The following is a 19,755-nucleotide window of genomic DNA, read 5'->3' as shown; positions in this document are numbered from 1 at the left end:
CTGTTATTGGCAATATGGCAGATTTTTAAAACAATTTTTGGAGGATTATATTCAGTTTCTACAAATCAGATTGATTTCACCCCTTCTAGCCGCAGGCAAGCCATTTAGGAACGCTTTTCCCATCTGTTAAATGGGGACGATAAGTACTTACCTGCTTCAAATGCGGTCTGTATGCAAACACAAACAGTAGTTTGAAGATCTTATAAGCACTGCTCTACATAAAAAAATAATTATTATAAATATTGTGGCAAGATTCATGCATACACATTTTATTCTTTTTGAATGGCCACAACCTTTTAAAAACAGAAGCCCAACAGAGGTCTAATCCTCATTTATACTTAGGTGTGATTCAGAGAAAATAATTCATTTAGCAAATCTTTTGCCAAGGTAGCTTTCTGCTACAATTTAACTCTCAATACTTAGTAAAAGAACATATTTTACTGGACAGTTTCATTGCTTTTAAGAAGAATATATGACAAAGAAATAATAGGCTGGAAAAAGCTTCAAGCAGGCCTGCCTCAAACATTCACTTCTCCATCAATGCTCACTGGATAAAAATACATCTCCTTACCCCTTGAATTTATCTCAGTCATGCCACCAAACACTGAAAGGCCAGAAGGAAACTCTGCCAGTACTTCCAACACACCCAGACCCATTCATCTTCTTGCTCCCTACCGCCTTTGTGAAACCTCACCAGCACACTCACACACGCCGCTTGTTGACCCACATCACGAGGAAAACCTGCCATGCTTCTGCCTGCCTCAATGCTGGTCACACAGGGACGATAGCTTTCTTAGCACCTGCAGATGTCCACAAATGGCATGTGCACTTCATGCAAGGTGAGGAAATCAAGGAGGCTATGGCAAACAAGTGCAAAGTCTTTGGTCTTTGAAGAGGACAGGCACCGCGAGAAAGGTATCGACATCCCACACAGGTATTGCAGACCCTCTCACACACCCCCAAATACACACTGGAAGATGATTTTTGAGCACAAAAACATGCTGCACAACATCCAGGCAACAGTACAAGGAGCGACCACCTGCTTCCCCACTCCTTCCTTCCCCCCATCCCAGTCCTACATCCCCACCGCTCTGCCCACATAGGGTTGCATTCTAAGTGTTAAATCAATTAATCTGTCAGCTGGGTGAAAAAAAACCCTGCAGATCTCTTTCCCAAGTCATCAGTCAAATGATGATCAGCTGCCAAATTGCCCCAAATAAGCAACCCAGGCAGCATTGTCTTACCTGAATGCTTTCTGGACTTCCCCCCTGTGCCCTAATTTAATTATTTAATTATAAGGAATTAAGAGCCTGTATTTTCAGTAAATGCTGAGAGGGTTGCTGCTCCCTCATGTATACCCAGTAAGTGTTGTATTACAGATTTAGCTAAGGTGAACTGTGATTGCGGAAAACTTTTAAACTTCTAGCCAGTATTTCCTTTTCCGGCAAGCATCCAAGTTGCAAGCCTCTTTCTAACTTACCATATAACTTATCAATGCCTCTTTTCATATACAAAACTACAAACTATCTGCAAAGATACAAAGTGTGAAGTTAAAAAATAATTACCACTTATTGCTAATTGTATACATTTTACATAAAAATATAATAATTCAAGTGAGAAAACAAGTCAGAAAAAACCAACATTTAATTATAAAAGAGCTTTTTAAATTAAAAAAGATAATGGCACTAAACCAGAAACAAAGTTATTTAAGAGATCATAGCCACAGGGCGGTTGTAATTTTACACTGAAACTGTACAGCTGTTCCTATCATCTGCACTTTGCTCCTGATTAAAATAACATCTAGAGTTCCAGTAACAAGTAATCTTATACAGAACTATAATGTATTATGAAAACACACATCATTTTTGTATTACAAGACAAAAACCCCTTATATTTATTACATTAGATTCATAAATATTTACCTAAGCATTGTACTGGTTTTCTACTCTACTCCTTACATTTAAAGAAGAGAGAATGTGGTTTGTTCTATTGACAAAAGTGATTTGTCTTACAGGGTTTGCCCACAGTGGCACAGTGCTATACCATGTAGGGTTACCCAACCAGACAGAGCGTCGAGGGCAGTACAGTCACATTAAAACAATTTCCTATGTTACTCATCCTGCTTTTGAGATTCGTTCAGTGCTTCCTTTCCGTATGAAGACAGCCTTTGACTTTAAACAACAATAAATACTTACGTCCCCAAAATTGTTCGTATGCTGCAGATAACTAGAGTAGATGTCTAATCTTTCTATGACCTTTCAGAGTTCTGTTTCATTGCTTATCTATAAAATGGAGAGTTCCAGTGGTTACTTTGGGAAAAACACAGTCAGGGCCTGTATACAAAGCTCTGCAGAAAGGCCCTTTAGTCCTTTAATCGGCTTTGATCAAGTAAAAAAAAAAATTAATTCAGCCCTTGATTGTATGTAGAATGTTCCCTATGAGGTCAACATAATTCTGTATGTGCACTGAAAGAAAATATTTCATTCCAAGGATATAATTTCACAGTAGTTATTTCAGGCAGTCAGCACACAGGTGTGAGCACTTAGGCATGGCTGAGCTAGTTTACAAATAAATTGTCAGGTGGTACACAAGTTTGTGATCCCAAACTGTTGCTGTGGGACTCGGGCTCTGGAGCTACAGTCCACAGCTCTTTGTGCTGCAACAAGCCACGTCAGTCTGTAAATTCAGTGAATTCCACAGGGAGCTTTCAGTCCTTCCCTGCAAAGAGAAGGATTTCACCATTGGACTATTAATTTTTGAAGTGGTTTAGACAGCATCTATCAGCATAAGGGAAATCAGAACTTGATTTCTAGCCTCGTCCAGGATAGACCAGACAAAAAGCTGATGGCAGATCATATCCAAAATGTCCATGTGAATTCCACAGTAGACCTTTACATTGATTTTGAGTGAAAGGTTTGGTGGTTTGCCACCTATGAAATTTAGACTACAGTTTTCCTCCACAGTTATTTCATTCTTCCTGAACGTTTTTATTGTAGTAGTAATTGGCAGGTTTTGGCAATTCCCAAAATGTAATCTATCAGAAGTCCAAAGAACCTGAAATCAGTGTACGTAATGTGGCTGCGTATCATTGCTGGAAAACATAAAGGTCTTTCTACTGCATGACAATATTCCAGAAAGGACAGTGGCAAGACTGGCGAACTTTAAAAATGACTCACCTTGTCACATTGTCCTTTTTTTTTTTTAAATAAAATCAAGAATACAATCAACTGGAATAAGAATAAAAAATATTTAAAAGATCTACCAAAAAGCTGCATAGAAAGCATTTTCACAGTTGTCTTAAAATCGTTTTCATCAAACTTTACCTAGAAAGTGAACAAAATTAGGACTTCCAAAGATAAAATATATTGCATTGCAGTTTTTTCCTGTGAATTTCACACTTACTTGGGAAATTCATATGACTGGGTTTAGGTATTTTTAATACTGTACCATTCAGAAGTGCTGATCAGGATTTGGTTCTCCAGTGTACTAGCACTGTAAAGACCTATATGAACACAACTCTACACAAACAGATTGTAGACCTCTAATATAAAGAGGTTAAACATCTGTTTGAAAAATAAATTCTTCTGAAACAAAACCTACCAGATGGGAGGTAGATTAGTGCCATTAAAATATTTAAGGTACTTATTCTCATTTCAAACATGAGCAGGAAAACTGTGCTATCTCCAAAATTTTGCTGCAAGTAAAACTGAAAATGTACTGATAATCACTGTTGGGTTTCCATCACTTTTTTCTTTTTCAATGGATAAACTTCTATTCATATATATAACACAGCTGAATGTTGAAAGGACACGCTATTCCACACTCAGCCTTACAAAGTAAGTCCACAGGTTGTTCTTTTGCCATTAGTTATGAGCTTAGCTCTGCTTAGATTTTATAACCCACTCAGCGTTTGGGTTGAGCTGGTATAGGTCCTTCATGTAGGTATCATCATCAAGGCAGCGTTCTCCTAGAAACAGAAGAGATACATGGTTACATCAGTACCAAAAAAGAAAGGAAACTATATCTTCAACATTCCTGTCACTGTTTTATTCAATTTAGGTTTTCAGCTAAAACCTAGAAGTGCTCTTACCCTTCCCATCTGCCTTAGGATGGAAGGAGAAGAGAGGAAGAAGGAAGGAGAGTAGGGGCTGTGACACCTTTGTGCATGTTCTAGGTCAGATTTTTCACACAGACCATGTACATGGGAGCTCCCCTCTGCGATGGTTTAGGAAAAAAAGAGCAATGCCCTGGTCCTCTCATGGAGGACCATCCAAGTCCTAGGTTCACACTTGCATAGAAGCCCATTAAAATTTCGGGTTACTTTCTCCTTCTCAAATGGAAAGTTTGAGCAAGGTTTGTCCTTTTTAAGAAGGTATTACTCCCTGTCCTGCTCGTCTTGGTCAGCAGTTCTGCATAGCACTTGTAATGGTTACTGTTCTAGGAGGGAAAAGTAGTACAGTCTTCTTGGTACCTTACAAGCAATTAATTTATGTCTAGTAGCTATGATGACAACATCACATGCTGATCCATCAAGATCTGCATACTCTTCCCATTCCCCCACAGGCAAAGCATTATCTTATGCATTTGCAGCTCAACATCACAGCTCCTCTCCTACTCCACCGTGCAAGCAGTTGGGGTAGATGGCTCGTGTGCCAGCCAGACATTTACAGCTCCTGAAGGTGAGCGGAGGTGTGATGCCGCAGCTGGGTTTGTCTGACGGCTCTCTGGACTCCCTGTGCAGAGCAGGCAAGAAGGCAAGATTCCCTACGCAACCAGGCTCAGTCTCCATCTGCTTGCTCTCCATCTGCTCTCCTTGCCAGGTTGCCTGTCTTTCCTCCAGGATTTGTATCCCAACCTACATGACCTGTACCGCCCATGCTGCTGAATTAGGCCCTCTTCTCCACACAGCGCAGCATGTTCAGGCAGGGAAAGCACAGGGACAATCATTTGCCGTGTCCGTATCCAGTCCTGCTCATGAAGCAATGGCAGAAGTCCCGTTCAGTGCCCTGAAGTCCTATAGGGTACTGAGTACTCAAAAAACATCTGGAGACTTCAGCAGCTCCATCTGCTAGGGGACACGATGGCATGATTGGACATGTTACAGTTATGAGCACAAGTGTAAGCATATCAGTGTATCACAAACCTGTTGAATCTTCTCCCTTTTGGACTCCCTATACATGAGTCAGTCACATTGGGCAGAAAGAGAGAATGGCAAAGATTGAGACAGCTGGTTTACTTAAACCTGTACAGCTGGTTAAAGTCAGGGAGTTTGTCTTATCTCCACTGATAGTATTAATAAGGACTAATATTTGTAAGGTCTGATTATAGTTGAAATTGTCTGGAAGTAAACCGTTCAGACAGAGGAAACATCTAAGCTTTCTATCCTATTTCATAACAAAACAAAATAAAACAAATTTGCAACTATCCATGTATTTTCTCTAAGAGACATACAATTTCTGTTACATGTTTAAAGTGATAGTAGGTTGTTCTGGTTGCACTGGAATTCTGTTACAAAATTTTTTTTATACAATTCTACTTTTTTCACCTCTGTACAATAAACAAGATACTCCTCTGCTTTAAAAAAAGTCTTAAATTTGGGATCACAACTTACTTCAATAGGCATAGCAAATATATGCACGTATTGGATATGCAAGAGACCATATGATACATAATTCTGGTACCCAGTTATCTTAGTAACTTTTTTGCCAACAGACTTAGTAAAAACACTAAAACATATCTGTTGTAGGGAACATAGGAAAGTGTTATTTTTAATTTACTTTAATTCTTTTGATTCAGACACCAAAAAAAATATATTTAAAATAGTGATTAAGTAAAAAGGAAAAATGCTAGAAGTAGTAATTTATATACAGGATTTAAACTTGCAGAGTACAGAAGTACTGGATATTCGTGGAATTTTATAACTTCAAATAAAGTTTAACAGGTCACAGCTAATGAGAAAAAAGTAAATGTAAGTCCAATCCAATACTGTTTTCTAGTTTGTTTTTTTTCTGAGCAGAGCATATGAAAAATACTGTGATTAGAAAATGATTTCTGATGCAAAAATACTTTTGCATTCATCAAAGAAAATTTCAGAACTGTGTTTAAAATTATCTTTTGGGATCCTTGCTGATCTGCTATTTGCCTTAATCAAGAGGGTCTGCAAAACAGAGAGCTGGAAAGACTAATGGTTGGAAAATTTTATCACTAGGTCATCTTTCTGCTTGAACCTTTTTTTCCCCAAAGGAACCTGCAACCAACACTGAAATGCAGAGCATGAAGGACTTGAAATTCACTTATTATGCTTCAGTACAAAGAGATGAATAAGATGAACTTCAAGCACCTTCCTATCCATCCTTTCTGTGCTTCTTCACTGTACATACATATCAGAAAAACCTGTTACTGCTGCCGTCTTCCTCTGTGAGAGATAATAAGATACTACTAATATGATGATCACACCAACATCTCTGCTTCCTTCTCCTCAAGGTTAACTGTCTGCCTTAGTGTCAGGGAGAACTAAGGACAAGAATAAAAATGCAACCACAGTGAAGCCTATGGACAATGTGCCAAGGAATCCTATTCTAGCAAAAGAAGTTCTTCAGAAGCCATTCTTACCAATATTTCCTCCTATTTCATAAAGAAAGACCTCTTCTTTCTTGAGTGTTTGGACATTTCCACTGTCAGGAAGAAAACACAATGAACAATAATATTGTGAAAGAGCTTGTACAACGGCCACTTAGATGTGTCCGGGAGAAATTATGCTAATTAAGATCAGCAGTGTACCTGTCATAAATCCCTCGTGTTTATACTCATTTACTGATACAGCATGTGAACAAGAATACCCTTGCATGCTAGTGCAAATGAATAGTCCTGCAAGTGAGCAATACACTATAGAAAAGGTAAAATAAGATAGATGTGAAGAAACTGTGGGGTTTAGAAGAGAATGCCATTGTTATTAGCAAGTAGCCTGATATTTACCCTCTGATTTTTCTTTCACTGCTGCTGCAAAAATAAGTATTCCCCTCAAACACTTCATATTTCTGAAAAAGCCTTATGGCTGGCTGGAAGAAACCACATTCTTGCTGGTTTTGAGTTTGCTGCAACTAAAAGAAGTAAAAAGCAGACAGTGGAAGAATAAAGTCCCTGTATTACAAAGGGATTCTATTATTTTCACTGCTTAATTGTAATAAAAAATCCTAAGGCACAGCCAGAAAATAACTTTCTGTCAAAAGTGTAAACCTCTAAAAACAGCATTTAGGAAAAAGCAGCTTCTTAATCTCAACTAGTATACAACATTATTGCTTTAGCATGAATATTTATATATGACGCACTCGTGTGTTAAAGATATTTTTATTGCTAAGTCTATTCTAATTTCTTACTTCGCTCATATATATAACAAATGATGTAAAAGCTTGATTAAAACTTCTCCCCTTCTAAATGGAGTTGGATGACTCAAATGTAGCTTTCCTTTTAAATCACTGCACATGCATGACATTTGCGCACATTTATATCACAATATCTATACTGTTGCTACATATAAATGCTTTTTTTTTTTACAAAATATTTTCTTTTTCTTTTCCTTATTCCTTTGTTTCCTAGACTTATTTTCTTGGAGTTCCCTTCTATCTTCTCCCCAGAAAGTTACAAAAGTATTCCTCACCCATCCGAGTAAACAGCAGTTAATTTTTTACTAATGGCACTCTCATATTCCTGAAGGCTTCATGAGTTTTAATGACATTAGGAGGATTAAGTTGATTCCTCAAGCACATATTCTAATAGGCTAAATTCAGCCCAAAAGTTCAGGAACTCACCTAGACTTAAAGTATTTTAAAACTTTTTGTTTATAATACAGTATATGAAAGCCACTTCTCCCAAAATGCTAACAAACCAAAAACGTGTTTGTACCTTTTCTGGCTGAGAAACCTGGCTACTATATCACCGGCTTTCAGTTCTTCTGTCAGCTGTATTGCCATGGAAACTTTCGAAAGATGAGGCGCGTGCACCCGTATCACTCCCTGAGGAACATCAGCCTGCAAAGAAATAACAGTGTTGGAACAAAGCTGCTAGCAGCTGGCTTTGATGAGCTTCTCAAAATACAGTATGGAATAAGTAACTTAGTACAGTGCTCTGTAACTACTATCTACTACACTTCGCTGCAGAAATATGCTAACTGCACAGTAATTCAATAAACTACATCAGACCTTCAAATCTCTCTTTAACAGCAGGGAGAACTTTAGAACAGAAGAACAGTAGTGTTCAATTATTTTTCAAAGATGTTAAGAATAACAATACCAATTACTGCTACATTAACAACACACTTTGTTTTGATAAGAAGCATATGAGATAGATACGGAGAAGACTTGCTGCGGGCATGAAAGCCAGGCAACCCCCCTGCACTGCCCCTCCCCGAAAACTTCCAGAAGAAACCTCTCCAGTTTCATTTAATCTGAATTTCATGCCAAAAAAAGAAATCACAAAGTATTCATGGGTCAGTCTACTTTAAGTGATTCCTCTTTTCAAGTATCATTTCCTTTTAGAACAGATATTCACTACTGCAGCTTTTCTCCCTATTTTTTATTCTCCAGGCTATATTCAGCTAGTCAACCTGCAGGTCTGACTACATAATGGATTTGTATTTTATTTCAACCCAAAAATCCTTGATGATGAATATCAATCATATTAGTTACAGAAAAGGAGGGCTCCTAAGGACAGTTTTTCTGTTCAACTTGCAGTATCTGACATTTGAAGTTACAAAAGGCATAATTTATTTGTGAATAAGGTCCTAATTTCTGTTCCTGGAAATCTTGAGGTCATTTTTCTATTCGTATTACATTACCATTTACCCAAATGTACTCATTTTGATAGGAAAAGAAATGTAAGAGTCTCAGTAGTCAAGGCTGATTATGACAGTTCATTCTCTTCTTCCCCCCACTATTTACTGCAATTGTATGGGTGAACATTTCTTCTTCCATAATCAATGAACAAATCTGGGCACCTGTGACTCTAGAAGAGCTTCTCTGAAACCATCGGAGTTAAATGAATATAGAACAAGTATAAATGTGAACAGAATCAGATGCACAGCTTCGTGAGAAAGCTAAAGGTTCGTCGCTATAAAAGTGATGGGCTATAGGAAGTAATTTTAACCAAACAACCATTCTATATCCAGTCTTATTATTTATTGATTTAAAAATACTATACATAATATCTAATGTCTAAAGCATTAAGAATCACCAAATTGAAAATTAGCTTTGTAGTAATCGTGGACTCAAAGATTAGTAAGGCTGCAGTGGATCTCAAAGAGCAACTCCCTACATTTATCCCTAAATTTGTCAAGTCTGTTCTTTAAGGCCCCCACCTACGGAAAAAATGGCTGCATCCATTTGCTAGGAAGTTAACTCCTGCTTAAAAATCTTTCGTGTCTTTTCAAACTTTTGAAGTCCTGGCAAAAGGAAAGGAAACACGGTTATTTACAGATGTCCCTAACCAGCCTTTCATCAAATTCAGCATGGTAAATTTAAATTGGGGTTCATTTTTGTATACAATTCTGCATCATTTTGTCTCAGTTGATGTTGATGGAGTTTTTCCAACCTTCAGCTGGATAACAGGGTTTTTTTTCTATACAGCAGGCATATGACAAAGGAATTAAAAACCTTCCTGCTTCGAGTATATGAGAGAAAGAACATGTCCACAGAGCTGTAACATTATGGTCACAGCTCAAACAGAATAATTACTTTGTTTATTCAGACAGAATCATTGTTAGTTCAGCTAATGAATAAACTTTGCCACTTTCCCCACCTGCATTTACAGCAGAACTCATGCTCAGCTGCACAACATGTCCATGGTGCCCAATTACAGAGAGAACAGATAGTGAGCATTGCCTAACCCATTCACTGTGCAAGTTGGTAGGAAAGAAACTGTGGCCATAAAAAGTCTAGGAGCGGAGTCCCAGAAGGACCTGTCCTCTGCACAGCACAGTTTGAAACATCCAAGTTAGGGCTCCACATTACAACATATAAGCCAAGTACCTATAGGGTGATTGACAACATGCTGAAGGGTGGGTCACCTATACTATTCAGTTTGCAAGTCCCCTCTCTCCTGCCTCACAGGCTCTCTCAGGATGAGGTTTACAACACTGAAACCTCTAGCTGAGTTAGGTACTTACACACTTTAAAAACCTGAAGAGACATATGTCCTCAGTTGATGGAAAATACACTGGCCTGCAACATTTAGTCTGCAGCAGGCACAGCAGTCATCCGTGAGGTACTCATCTTCTTTCAAACCCTTTCTTTTCAGAGGGACTTGAATCTATATATCACAAAAGAACCGCAGATGCTTGGCTATATGATCTGGGGTGGGTTTCTTCCAGTTTCTCCTGTTCCATTTAGGATGACACACTAAAATATTCATCAGGCTGGATGAAGAGGGGAACCAAGTGACTATGCAGTATTTTCACTACTGGCTCAGATAACGGAATATAATATATACTTAATAAATGTGCGAATGATACCAAGCAGGAACAGGGCATGAGTATTATGAAGAACAAAACTGGCCTTCAAAAGGGTCTTGCTACATGGGAGACAAAGTCTGAAAGAAATGGGATGCAGTCGTTCTCTTTGAACTGCAAAGTGTTGCACCTAGTTTGGGACAAACAACTGTAAAACTACATAAAAAGAAATGATTTAGCAAGTAGCAGTATTTTTTTAGTAAAAAATCTGGCATTGCAGTGGATAAAAAATTCAGCAAGACTCATGTGCATCACTTGCCATCTAATAGTGGAAAGCCATCCAGGAACCACACAGGAAAATTACCTCAATTTCAAATTAAGGCAGTATAGATTGAAAGGGGGGGGGGGGGGGGACGACGACACGGACGACATAACAAATTTTCCTTAAAGAATGAGACAATTTTTTACTTGGAAAATGTATAGAATTGTCATTCACTGTGAAATCTTATCAAATCTTATACTGTGAAAATTCAAACAGGTTATGCAAACAGAACAGCTATGGTGTATCCCCTTCTAACCTGTATTAGATAAGCTCAGTAACATTGCGTTGTGCTGCTAACACGACTGCTCCTTTTTTTGGAACAATTGCAACATATAGAGGAATACAATGACAAATGGTATAAATCTGGCTATGCTAGTGGTTAAATTTCCAGTCCTGAGTGCACCTTTCTTTCCCTGGCTAGAGCACTATGCACCCCAACGGCAACATGAAGACTTAATCCCTAACACAGACTTGGGGCCATAGGTGCACATAGGTATCCCGAAAAGCAATTAACTCTCACAAGCCCTCTAATATTAACCATTGTCAGCACTGTACAATGGTTAATGCCCAAAGTTTGCAGTAAATGCCATTTAACTTCTGTCTTAAAAAGGGAAATGTGATTGGTAGAGAGCCCTCATCAGAGATAAGATGAAATTTCATCCAAATGAGCTGACTGCCATTAAGAGTGAGCTATTTCTGGAGAGACTCAAGCTCTGTCCACCTATGTGTATCATGTGGGGTCCCACAGAATGTGGTAGAAAATTCAGCTTTTACCTAGTTTTTATTCAGCTGCACGCAAGACAACTAACTCTCAGAAGTTTCAAACAGGCTTCACTGGAATGGGGATTAACCACAAGTCCATGTGCATCACTTGCCATCTAATAGTGGAAAGCCACGCAGGAACCACACAGGAAAATTACCTCAATTTCAAATTAAGGCAGTATAAATTGAAATTGGGGGGGGAACATAACAAATTTTCCTTAAAGAATGAGACAATTTTTTACTTGGAAAATGTATAAAATTGTCATTCACTGTGAAATCTTATCAATTTGGGAATATGATTTTAAGAGTAATATGTTCTCAGGCACCTGAATGCTTCAAATAACCATGAAGGATTCATGAAAAATTATAACATTTAATTTTGAAGAAAATCCCCACAGAATTCTAGGCCTTAAAGAAAATTCTTGAATAGTAACTTTACATTTACATTTGAGTAAGAATGTATTACATGAGACTTCAGCCCTTACTCCCCAGTAGACTAAAAAGGCATGTTTTACTCTAAAAGACCAACAGCACAGAATCACAAAAAAAAATCCAATATCTGAAGTTGCAGCAGCGTTTGCCTATTTCAAAGTATTTGCTGTTATTTCTATGTTGAACAGGGGATGGCAGCATTAAGTGGTATCTTATCTTAACTGACTTATATTCAAAGAATTCTTTTCTTACTAGACAGTGTAAAACAAATGTCAGTGTTTAATTAGCTTTATTTTAAAATTGTATGTAAGTCCTCATTCTGTGTACATATTCCTACATATAGATAGATATCAAAGTAAGGCAAAGTGATGCCTGGGGAATTAATTAATTTTGGACATTAAGAGATGTGTGAAATACTGCATACAAAATGAGGTAGAAACACTGAAATATAAGTCTCCAGAAGATATTGGATGTAGTTGTCCAAAGGATCCAGCTATTTGCACATTCAAAAAAAAAAAAACCAAGAAGGTATACTTGCAAGATCCAACCAGGCAGACTTGAGGAATATTACAGCATATTCATTTGCCATATTCTATTTTTTGGCTTAATAGTTTCAAAACTGCCTTTATCAGAATATGAAAACCCTTTTTTGTAACAGTTTGCCATACACATATTTGATAAGAAAAACACACCATTCAGACTAATGCATTTTTACAAGCTACCACAAGATGTCTCTAATTCACCAGAATCTTCAATATGACTTCATCCCACAAGGTGGTATTTTCATTCTACCTAAATCTGATGTGTATTCTTTATGTTATCAGGACACACATATTTGGAGTTACCTGTTTACGTATTTAAAATAACTTTGGAATCATGTATTTCAAATGCATTATAATTAAAATGCCATACTGTATAGGCTAATGAGCTTCAAAAAATTGTAATTACTAACTTCATTGAAATTGTAAATAATAAGCAATTTCAAGGTACATGAGATACATTTTTGAAGTTTCCATGTCAGTCAAAACAGTTCAAATAAAATATTTCTAAAGTACAAGAAAAATTAGCACTATAATGCCACAGGATTTTATTTTTTTTCATGGTAAAGAATGTGTGAAGAGTGTCTCTTCACACTTGACGTGTGACAGTGCCTTGACGTGACTGATGGGTCTGGCAGAAGTCAATTACCTAATGGAGATATACTGAACTGTAGATTACATACACAGGGGTAAGCTGGGAGTAAACACTTGGACGACAGCTGCATAAGAAGCAGTTTATCAGTTTTTTACATTTGTCTCATCCTTTGGGGTTTCTTGGGGTGGGCAGGTTGTGTATGCTCTAGCATGCTCCACTTTACAAGGAATAGTTTAAGATTCATTGAGGCAAAGAGTTCAGTGGTTTGGGAACTCCTGTAGGAGGAAAAAGGATTAAATGCTAGCTTTGTTTGCAAACACTATTAAATATCAAATAGTGAAATCTACATATTTATTTTTTAAGTAAACACGTGGCCTTCTGCGATTTCCATCAGGCAGCAATGTATCTAAACGTGGGTACAGCAAAACTGAGTATCGTCACAATACCTGCTCCCTGTACAGATACAGACCTAATCTACTTTTGTTTCAGATGCTCAAATTGAAAGAACCTGTCGGACATAATTTTTCAGAATAGAAATATTTTGAAAAATCTGGGAAAACAAACAGCTCAACCCTCTAAATGTGTAATTCTGGTAACCCATAAACTATGAAACCTTATTAACTTACTATCTTCTGAAATTCTCCGTTAAATAAATGTAGATAACCCCTGTGCTGTATCTACTTTTTCACTAGAGATTATAGTCTTATTAATAAAGTATGTATGTTTCCTTACATCATTAGGGGTCTTCTCCTGTTTCTCATGCTTTTCCCGGTCATATGCCATCTTTTTCAGAAGTTTCTTCATAGCTTTGTCCTTTTTCTCCTTCTTCTGGCTTTCAGTGTTTTGTTTTCTCACTTGGTTAACGATAAACTTAGGAATCTAGGTGAATATAGATAGTAAGTATGAATACCTGCATAATTTCCTTAAGTAACTAACTTATCAAAACTTCATAAATTGACAGATTGTCAGGTAGAATTTGAAAAAATAGTATTTATTTCCATTAATAGAGATTCAAATAATATAAAGCTGTGAAACAATTTAAAAACCACTTAATTTGTGATGTTATATTCCATTCAGTACGCTCTCAGGGGAAGAGAGGTTGAATCATGCAGTGTTTTAACTTTCCTCAGCCAAAAAAATTCACTCATCACTTAGTCTGTACAACGGTGATCATAACTTTTCCTCATATGTAGCAAAGGTCAAAATTGTTTGAAGTTGCTGATGGACAACAAGGCCCAAACTTCTCCAGTCGGCCTAATTCAGAGTTTTTCATGAGACCATGACATGACTTCATGTTTTATCAAAACATGTTTTATATAATACGAAGTTCGGCCCAAATGGAAATAGATTAAAACACCATGTTTCTTACTCATATTTCTAAGCAGAAAAGAATAAATTCCTCATAACAATGCATACTTATAGGCCAAAATCAAAGATCCTCCAAGGACTTATTTTTGAGTTCACATATGGTACATACAATATTAACACTGACCATCAGAGCTTAATACTAACATAAGATGCAACGATTCTGGTTTGTTCCCATAAGAGTTACCTATGAGCAAGAACCCAGCTGGATGGGGCTGATTTGTCTCTAAATCATGACAATAAGTTCATACTTATGTTCACCTTCAGATGCCTTGTTTGCAAAATTTATTATTCCCCCTCAGCCCCCGAAGAATCCACTTACTGTCCAGAGAAGTTTTTGGTACTGAATCATAAAGCGCATGACATTTGCTGTTCCAGCTGCCATAACAAACTCGCTTTGTTCAATAGTCTTTGAGCCAAACCCATGAAACGTGAAAAGGTTTGGGGCCATCACCATCGCAACATTCTTTAACGTCATTTTATTTTTGTCTCGATGATCAATTACCCTTTGGAGGAATTCAAGCAGTACCTGAAATAACAGCAGAACTTACAGCTCAGCTCTGCAATGAAAAAGTTACGACTGAAACATGATGTTACATATTTTTGCAAAAAGCTCTTCATTCCTAATAAAACCACATTAAAAGCAATCAATAATAAGAACTGTGGATATGTTTGTTCACAGGACTGTAGCACAAGCTTTGTTTCCTTTAAGTAATGAAATAAATCATTCTCGTTATTCTTGTGGATAACACTTTCAAAAGCATTCAAGTGATTTCCAAGGCCTGCACAGTAAGATTTTTTCAGAACCCTCGTTATAAAGGTGCATAAGTACCATCCCACAGATGCTTTTGAAAACATTACTGTTGGCTTTTCTTAAATTGAAAGTGAACACAATAGTGCCAGCTGTCATGGTTATGGAAACATGGAGTGGCTAGTTCTGTAAGGTAAGCAATTAATAAGTAAACCACTGCATTGTGAATGACAGGTAGCCTGTTAGAAACCAACAATCTTCAATTAATTCAGTTCCAGATATTTTTAACACAACTCAGGAGCCCTCCTGACTACTTCCACACAGTAAATAAACTCAAGAAGAAAGACATGTTTAAACAATAAGACCTAATAGTATTTTTTGCCTGTAATAGAAGATATTCTGCATCCTACACAAATCCTGCAAATTCATTTTTGATCGTAGCAATTTTAATAATAAGCATATTCAGAAAAAGATGAATAGCTTTGCTACAAAAGGACAAGCTCAAATTGGAAGACTCCATGCAACATGCTGCAAATACCAATATGAAGTGAAAATTTAGAGTTTACTAAGAGTAGAAACAAACAGCACAGAGAAAAGTAGGGAATAAAAATTAAGAGCTAAACTAATTTCATAAAAGCAAACTCTCATCCACAGTATTCTAACACTTTACTTTTTGCATTGGAAATAATGACTGCTGCTGCAAAAAAAAAGGAACAAAACTTGTAAGAGAAAAGGTCGCTCACTGGGAGATTATTATTGCAATCTACTGGAAAAATTTCAAGTCACATTCTTAAAAGTCTTTTGGGAGGAATTAGGGTGCTAAGGGTTTTTTTTCTGAAATTCTGTGAAACGCAGAAGAGAATCACTAACTTTAAACTGAAAAAAAAGAATGTTAAAAGACAACAGCATTCATTACAGTGGATTCACAGAAACAGAAAATATTTGTGCAAGAAAAAAAGTATTAGCAATTCTAACCTTCAGAGTGTCTCTGTTTGCTTCAGGTAGAAGGAGAACCAAAAGATTCAAAGCTTGCAGTTGCTGTTTTTTCGTTGGAAGATCTGCCAGTGAAGCACACGAACCTCAGTATTTTAAAATTGTCATTTGTCCTCTTCAAATAGCATGATTTCAAAGTGGAAACCTCTTGCAAAATGCTGAATGCATATACATGGCTAATTGTCATAGTATGACAAAGGACTGGGAGATCCTTGTTTTCTGATACTCATTCCCAAATGTTCTTTTAGGATTCAGTTGCTGTATGACTCAGCAGTCTTCTGGCACTATTTTCTAGATGCCTTGTGACTCTTTATTTTGCAACGTTACAAGAAGAAATAGTCAGCTAACGGCTCCTCCCTTTTTGAGCCCGTGCCCCAACATATGAAAGGGTATATTCAAAACTGTTTTCACAGTTTCTCTGATTGCCTTAACAGTTGCGTGGTCTCCCAAGTCACCCACGCAGAACGAATACCACATGTTGCTGAATAAGGCAGGTCTCCAGTGACATAAGCAGCAGCAGCTGCAATGGCAAACCAGCGGGGATAAAGTCAAGAGCAGAGCAAGAGCAGCTTAACGTGTATCTACAGCAGTGAGTGCCATACCAAACGTGGCAAGCTATCATTAAAGAAAAGTGACGTTGGTTCTGCCTTTTACCCAGTTGCTCAGTGGTGCATCATTCACCCAAGATGCAGGACGAGTGCATCCCTACTCTCCACCTCCTAGAAGAGCTGCTACGTTCTGGCAGTGTTGAGCAGCAGAAAACCCCAACTCTCTCATGTTTGCCACTTGTGATAAACGTCCTCCTGTCACGCCTTAGAGGACGTGCTCTGGCAAGTCTTCTCAGCAGATTCCTAATGAATCAGGCCATACATAAAACAAGTGAAGAAGGATGTACCTGCACTTCACATAGTTTTATCACACATAATTTTATCACAAAATTCAACAGGGCTGTTCTCGTGCATCCTGCTGGGATTCCAACTGAGCTGCTATTTCAAATACATTTAATCTAAATCAGTTTGGGAAATACCGCAAAAAAAAAAAAAAAAGGTCATCAGCAAAGTAAAAAGACCCCTTGCTGACTACTTTCTACCGTAATAAAAATTAAGGATCTGAATAACTGAGTCATAAATCATAGAGCTATTTAAAACATGCAAGTAGTGATAACACTGTATCTACCTGCTCTTGAAAGACATACATTAAAAGTAAGGCTTAAATTTAGTTCCAAAACACCATGTCACAATGCTCAAAAAGCAATGAGAATCAACCTTTTCCTAGGAAAGTAAGCACAAGTACAATTACAAAACAATTAAAATTCTTTACTTATATCAAGGTTTTCTGTCTGTTCACCTAAATAACAATTTAATTTTAGTTGTTTGAAGTACTTAAGTTAACGAATTTGTTTAAATAAATTTGTTTGAATTACTTAATTAACAAATTTGTTTAACTAAAGTTGCATAAATATTCAATTCTAACCACACTACTTAGTCACAGTATCATGAAAAACACTGATTACTGTCACAAAGATGGCACTTTTTCTCTAACACCTAATCTTACTACTTGTAACCGATAAGACGGGCAGACAATTTAATCAAAGGGAGGCTATAAAGTGCTATATATGTTTTGCATCAAATCCTTTGGCTCAATGTAGAAAGTGTTTTGGATTCTGGCACCCGAGTATTTTCTGGGTAAGTAAAACCACATAAGCCTCCAGACAGCTCAGGAGCAGCAAGCAGAAACCCTCCTGGCTCCAATCACTGTCCAGTAAGTGGAACAACCTTGAGGAGCTGCTTGCTGCCAGCATCATTTGAAAGCACTCTTGCCAGCTTTAACTTGCCGCTCAGCACTGCAAAATCAACACCACTTTGTAGCAGTCCTAAACACCAACCCCCTACTCTCACCAATTTAATGGCCTTGAAAGGCAGCTCACAACCCAGAGACTGACATAGCCCACAGTTTTTAAGAATATGCGTTTGTCTGCTTGTCCATGGGAATTCCCTGAAAGCGTCCCTTAGAAATGAGCCATCATTCTGCCTGTAGACAAGGGGAATACATTTTCCTGAAACTTGCACTCCTATGTTGGCTGGGGAATTAATGTATGTGGGTTGTCACTCTTGATTCATTATCAGCAAGCCACTCTCTTTCAATTACAGCTGGTATGTTTGCTGTCTTGGTGACCAGCTGGCAAGGAAGACATTTTCACAGGAACTTGCTGATCTCAAGGGACCAGGGATGATCAGCAGTTTTGACTGTTCTGCTCTAACTTTTCCTGTTGTAAATGGATAAAATAGCCTAAAGAGGATAAACTACCATTTGTAAGATTTTCTGCAGAACTACTATATCTTTGCTGCTTTCTTTTGAAGCAAATATTTTTTATAAACTGATACCATCATACACAATTTCCTTATAACCCATCTATACCTCCTAATGACTATCAAAAGCATCTTACCAGAAAGTGGCAGTATGCTTTCATTTTATGTGTAGACTATTAAAATAGATGTTACATGAAAAATGCTATTTGTACAATAGCAAATATATGCCCAGACTTTTCTCAGGAGAAGTCATATTGTTGTTATTCAATTTGTTTCTCAGTTTCACATATTATTAGTGAAAATACTGCTATGGCAAAGAGGCACTTCTCTGCACTAGTATCAATTCTTTGCAGCTGAGACAGAAAGGACACTACTCACTCTGCACATCCTGGAAAGCTTTGAGATATTCTACAGTGAGGAGTGGCTGAGGCAGTTCACGAATGAAGAGTTTTAAAAGACTTGCTGCATCATGTTGCTTTACGTTTTCCCAGTTGAAAGTCCCTTCGTAAAATTTTACTTCCAGTTCTTGGCAAAGACTCTGAAAGGCAGTAGATACAGAGAGCACCAATAACACTCGGCTGCTGGAAGTCATGCATTATACACATAGGAATACTTTCCATACTTTGAAAGGGGGAAAAAAGGGACATCTGAAGTATCCCTTAACTCTAGCTGCTGATGATCTTTTGCTACAAAAAGATAAATTGGGGATCAGAAGCACTGCAAGCAAACATATAGTAATAGGCAGCAGACGGCCAAATCATATAGGAAGAAAACCCATGGGCCTGCCTCAGGGCCATATGGTATATACTATAAGAACCAGGTATCATACCCATATCATTCACATATGGGTTATGACTTCCCCTCCCTCAAAATATTAAGATGTGGCTGATATACATACCAATTCTCAAACTACTACCAAAGGGTGTTGTTGTAATGCATGCATGGCCATTTTCATAGACAAATACAGCAGTTATGCATGTTCACAGAATCACAGAATCACAGAATTATCAGAGTTGGAAGGGACCTCTAGAGATCATCTAGTCCAACTCTCCTGCTAAAGCAGGATTGCCTAGAGCACATTACTCAGGACTGCATCCAGGCGGGTCTTGAAAAGCTCCAGGGAAGGGGACTCCACAACCTCCCTGGGCAGCCTGTTCCAGTGCTCTGTCACCCTCACCGTAAAGAACTGTTTCCGTGTATTTGAACGGAACTTCCTGTGTTCTAACTTGTGCCCATTGCCCCTCGT

General features: G+C 37.7%; 1 protein-coding gene across 1 annotated transcript in view; it reads right to left on the bottom strand.

Moving 5' to 3' along the window:
* Positions 1-1,626: 1,626 nt before the first annotated feature.
* ARHGAP18 (Rho GTPase activating protein 18) overlaps positions 1,627-19,755 on the bottom strand; it is a 68,701-nt gene continuing 50,572 nt past the window's right edge. Inside the window, exons 9-15 of the mRNA XM_082481087.1 lie at positions 18,888-19,047; positions 16,183-16,265; positions 14,779-14,985; positions 13,824-13,970; positions 7,903-8,027; positions 6,613-6,674; positions 1,627-3,967 (exon numbers count right to left, since the gene is read on the bottom strand). Coding sequence (XP_082337213.1) covers positions 3,876-3,967; positions 6,613-6,674; positions 7,903-8,027; positions 13,824-13,970; positions 14,779-14,985; positions 16,183-16,265; positions 18,888-19,047 — 876 coding nt within the window. The 3' untranslated portion in view covers positions 1,627-3,875. The remainder of the gene's footprint in view (positions 3,968-6,612; positions 6,675-7,902; positions 8,028-13,823; positions 13,971-14,778; positions 14,986-16,182; positions 16,266-18,887; positions 19,048-19,755) is intronic.

Source organism: Vanellus vanellus, assembly GCF_965231255.1.
Source record: "Vanellus vanellus genome assembly, chromosome: 3".
NCBI classification, from domain to species: domain Eukaryota; kingdom Metazoa; phylum Chordata; class Aves; order Charadriiformes; family Charadriidae; genus Vanellus; species Vanellus vanellus.
Note: the sequence above shows the minus strand (reverse complement) of the source record. Positions and strands in the feature narration are given on the sequence as shown.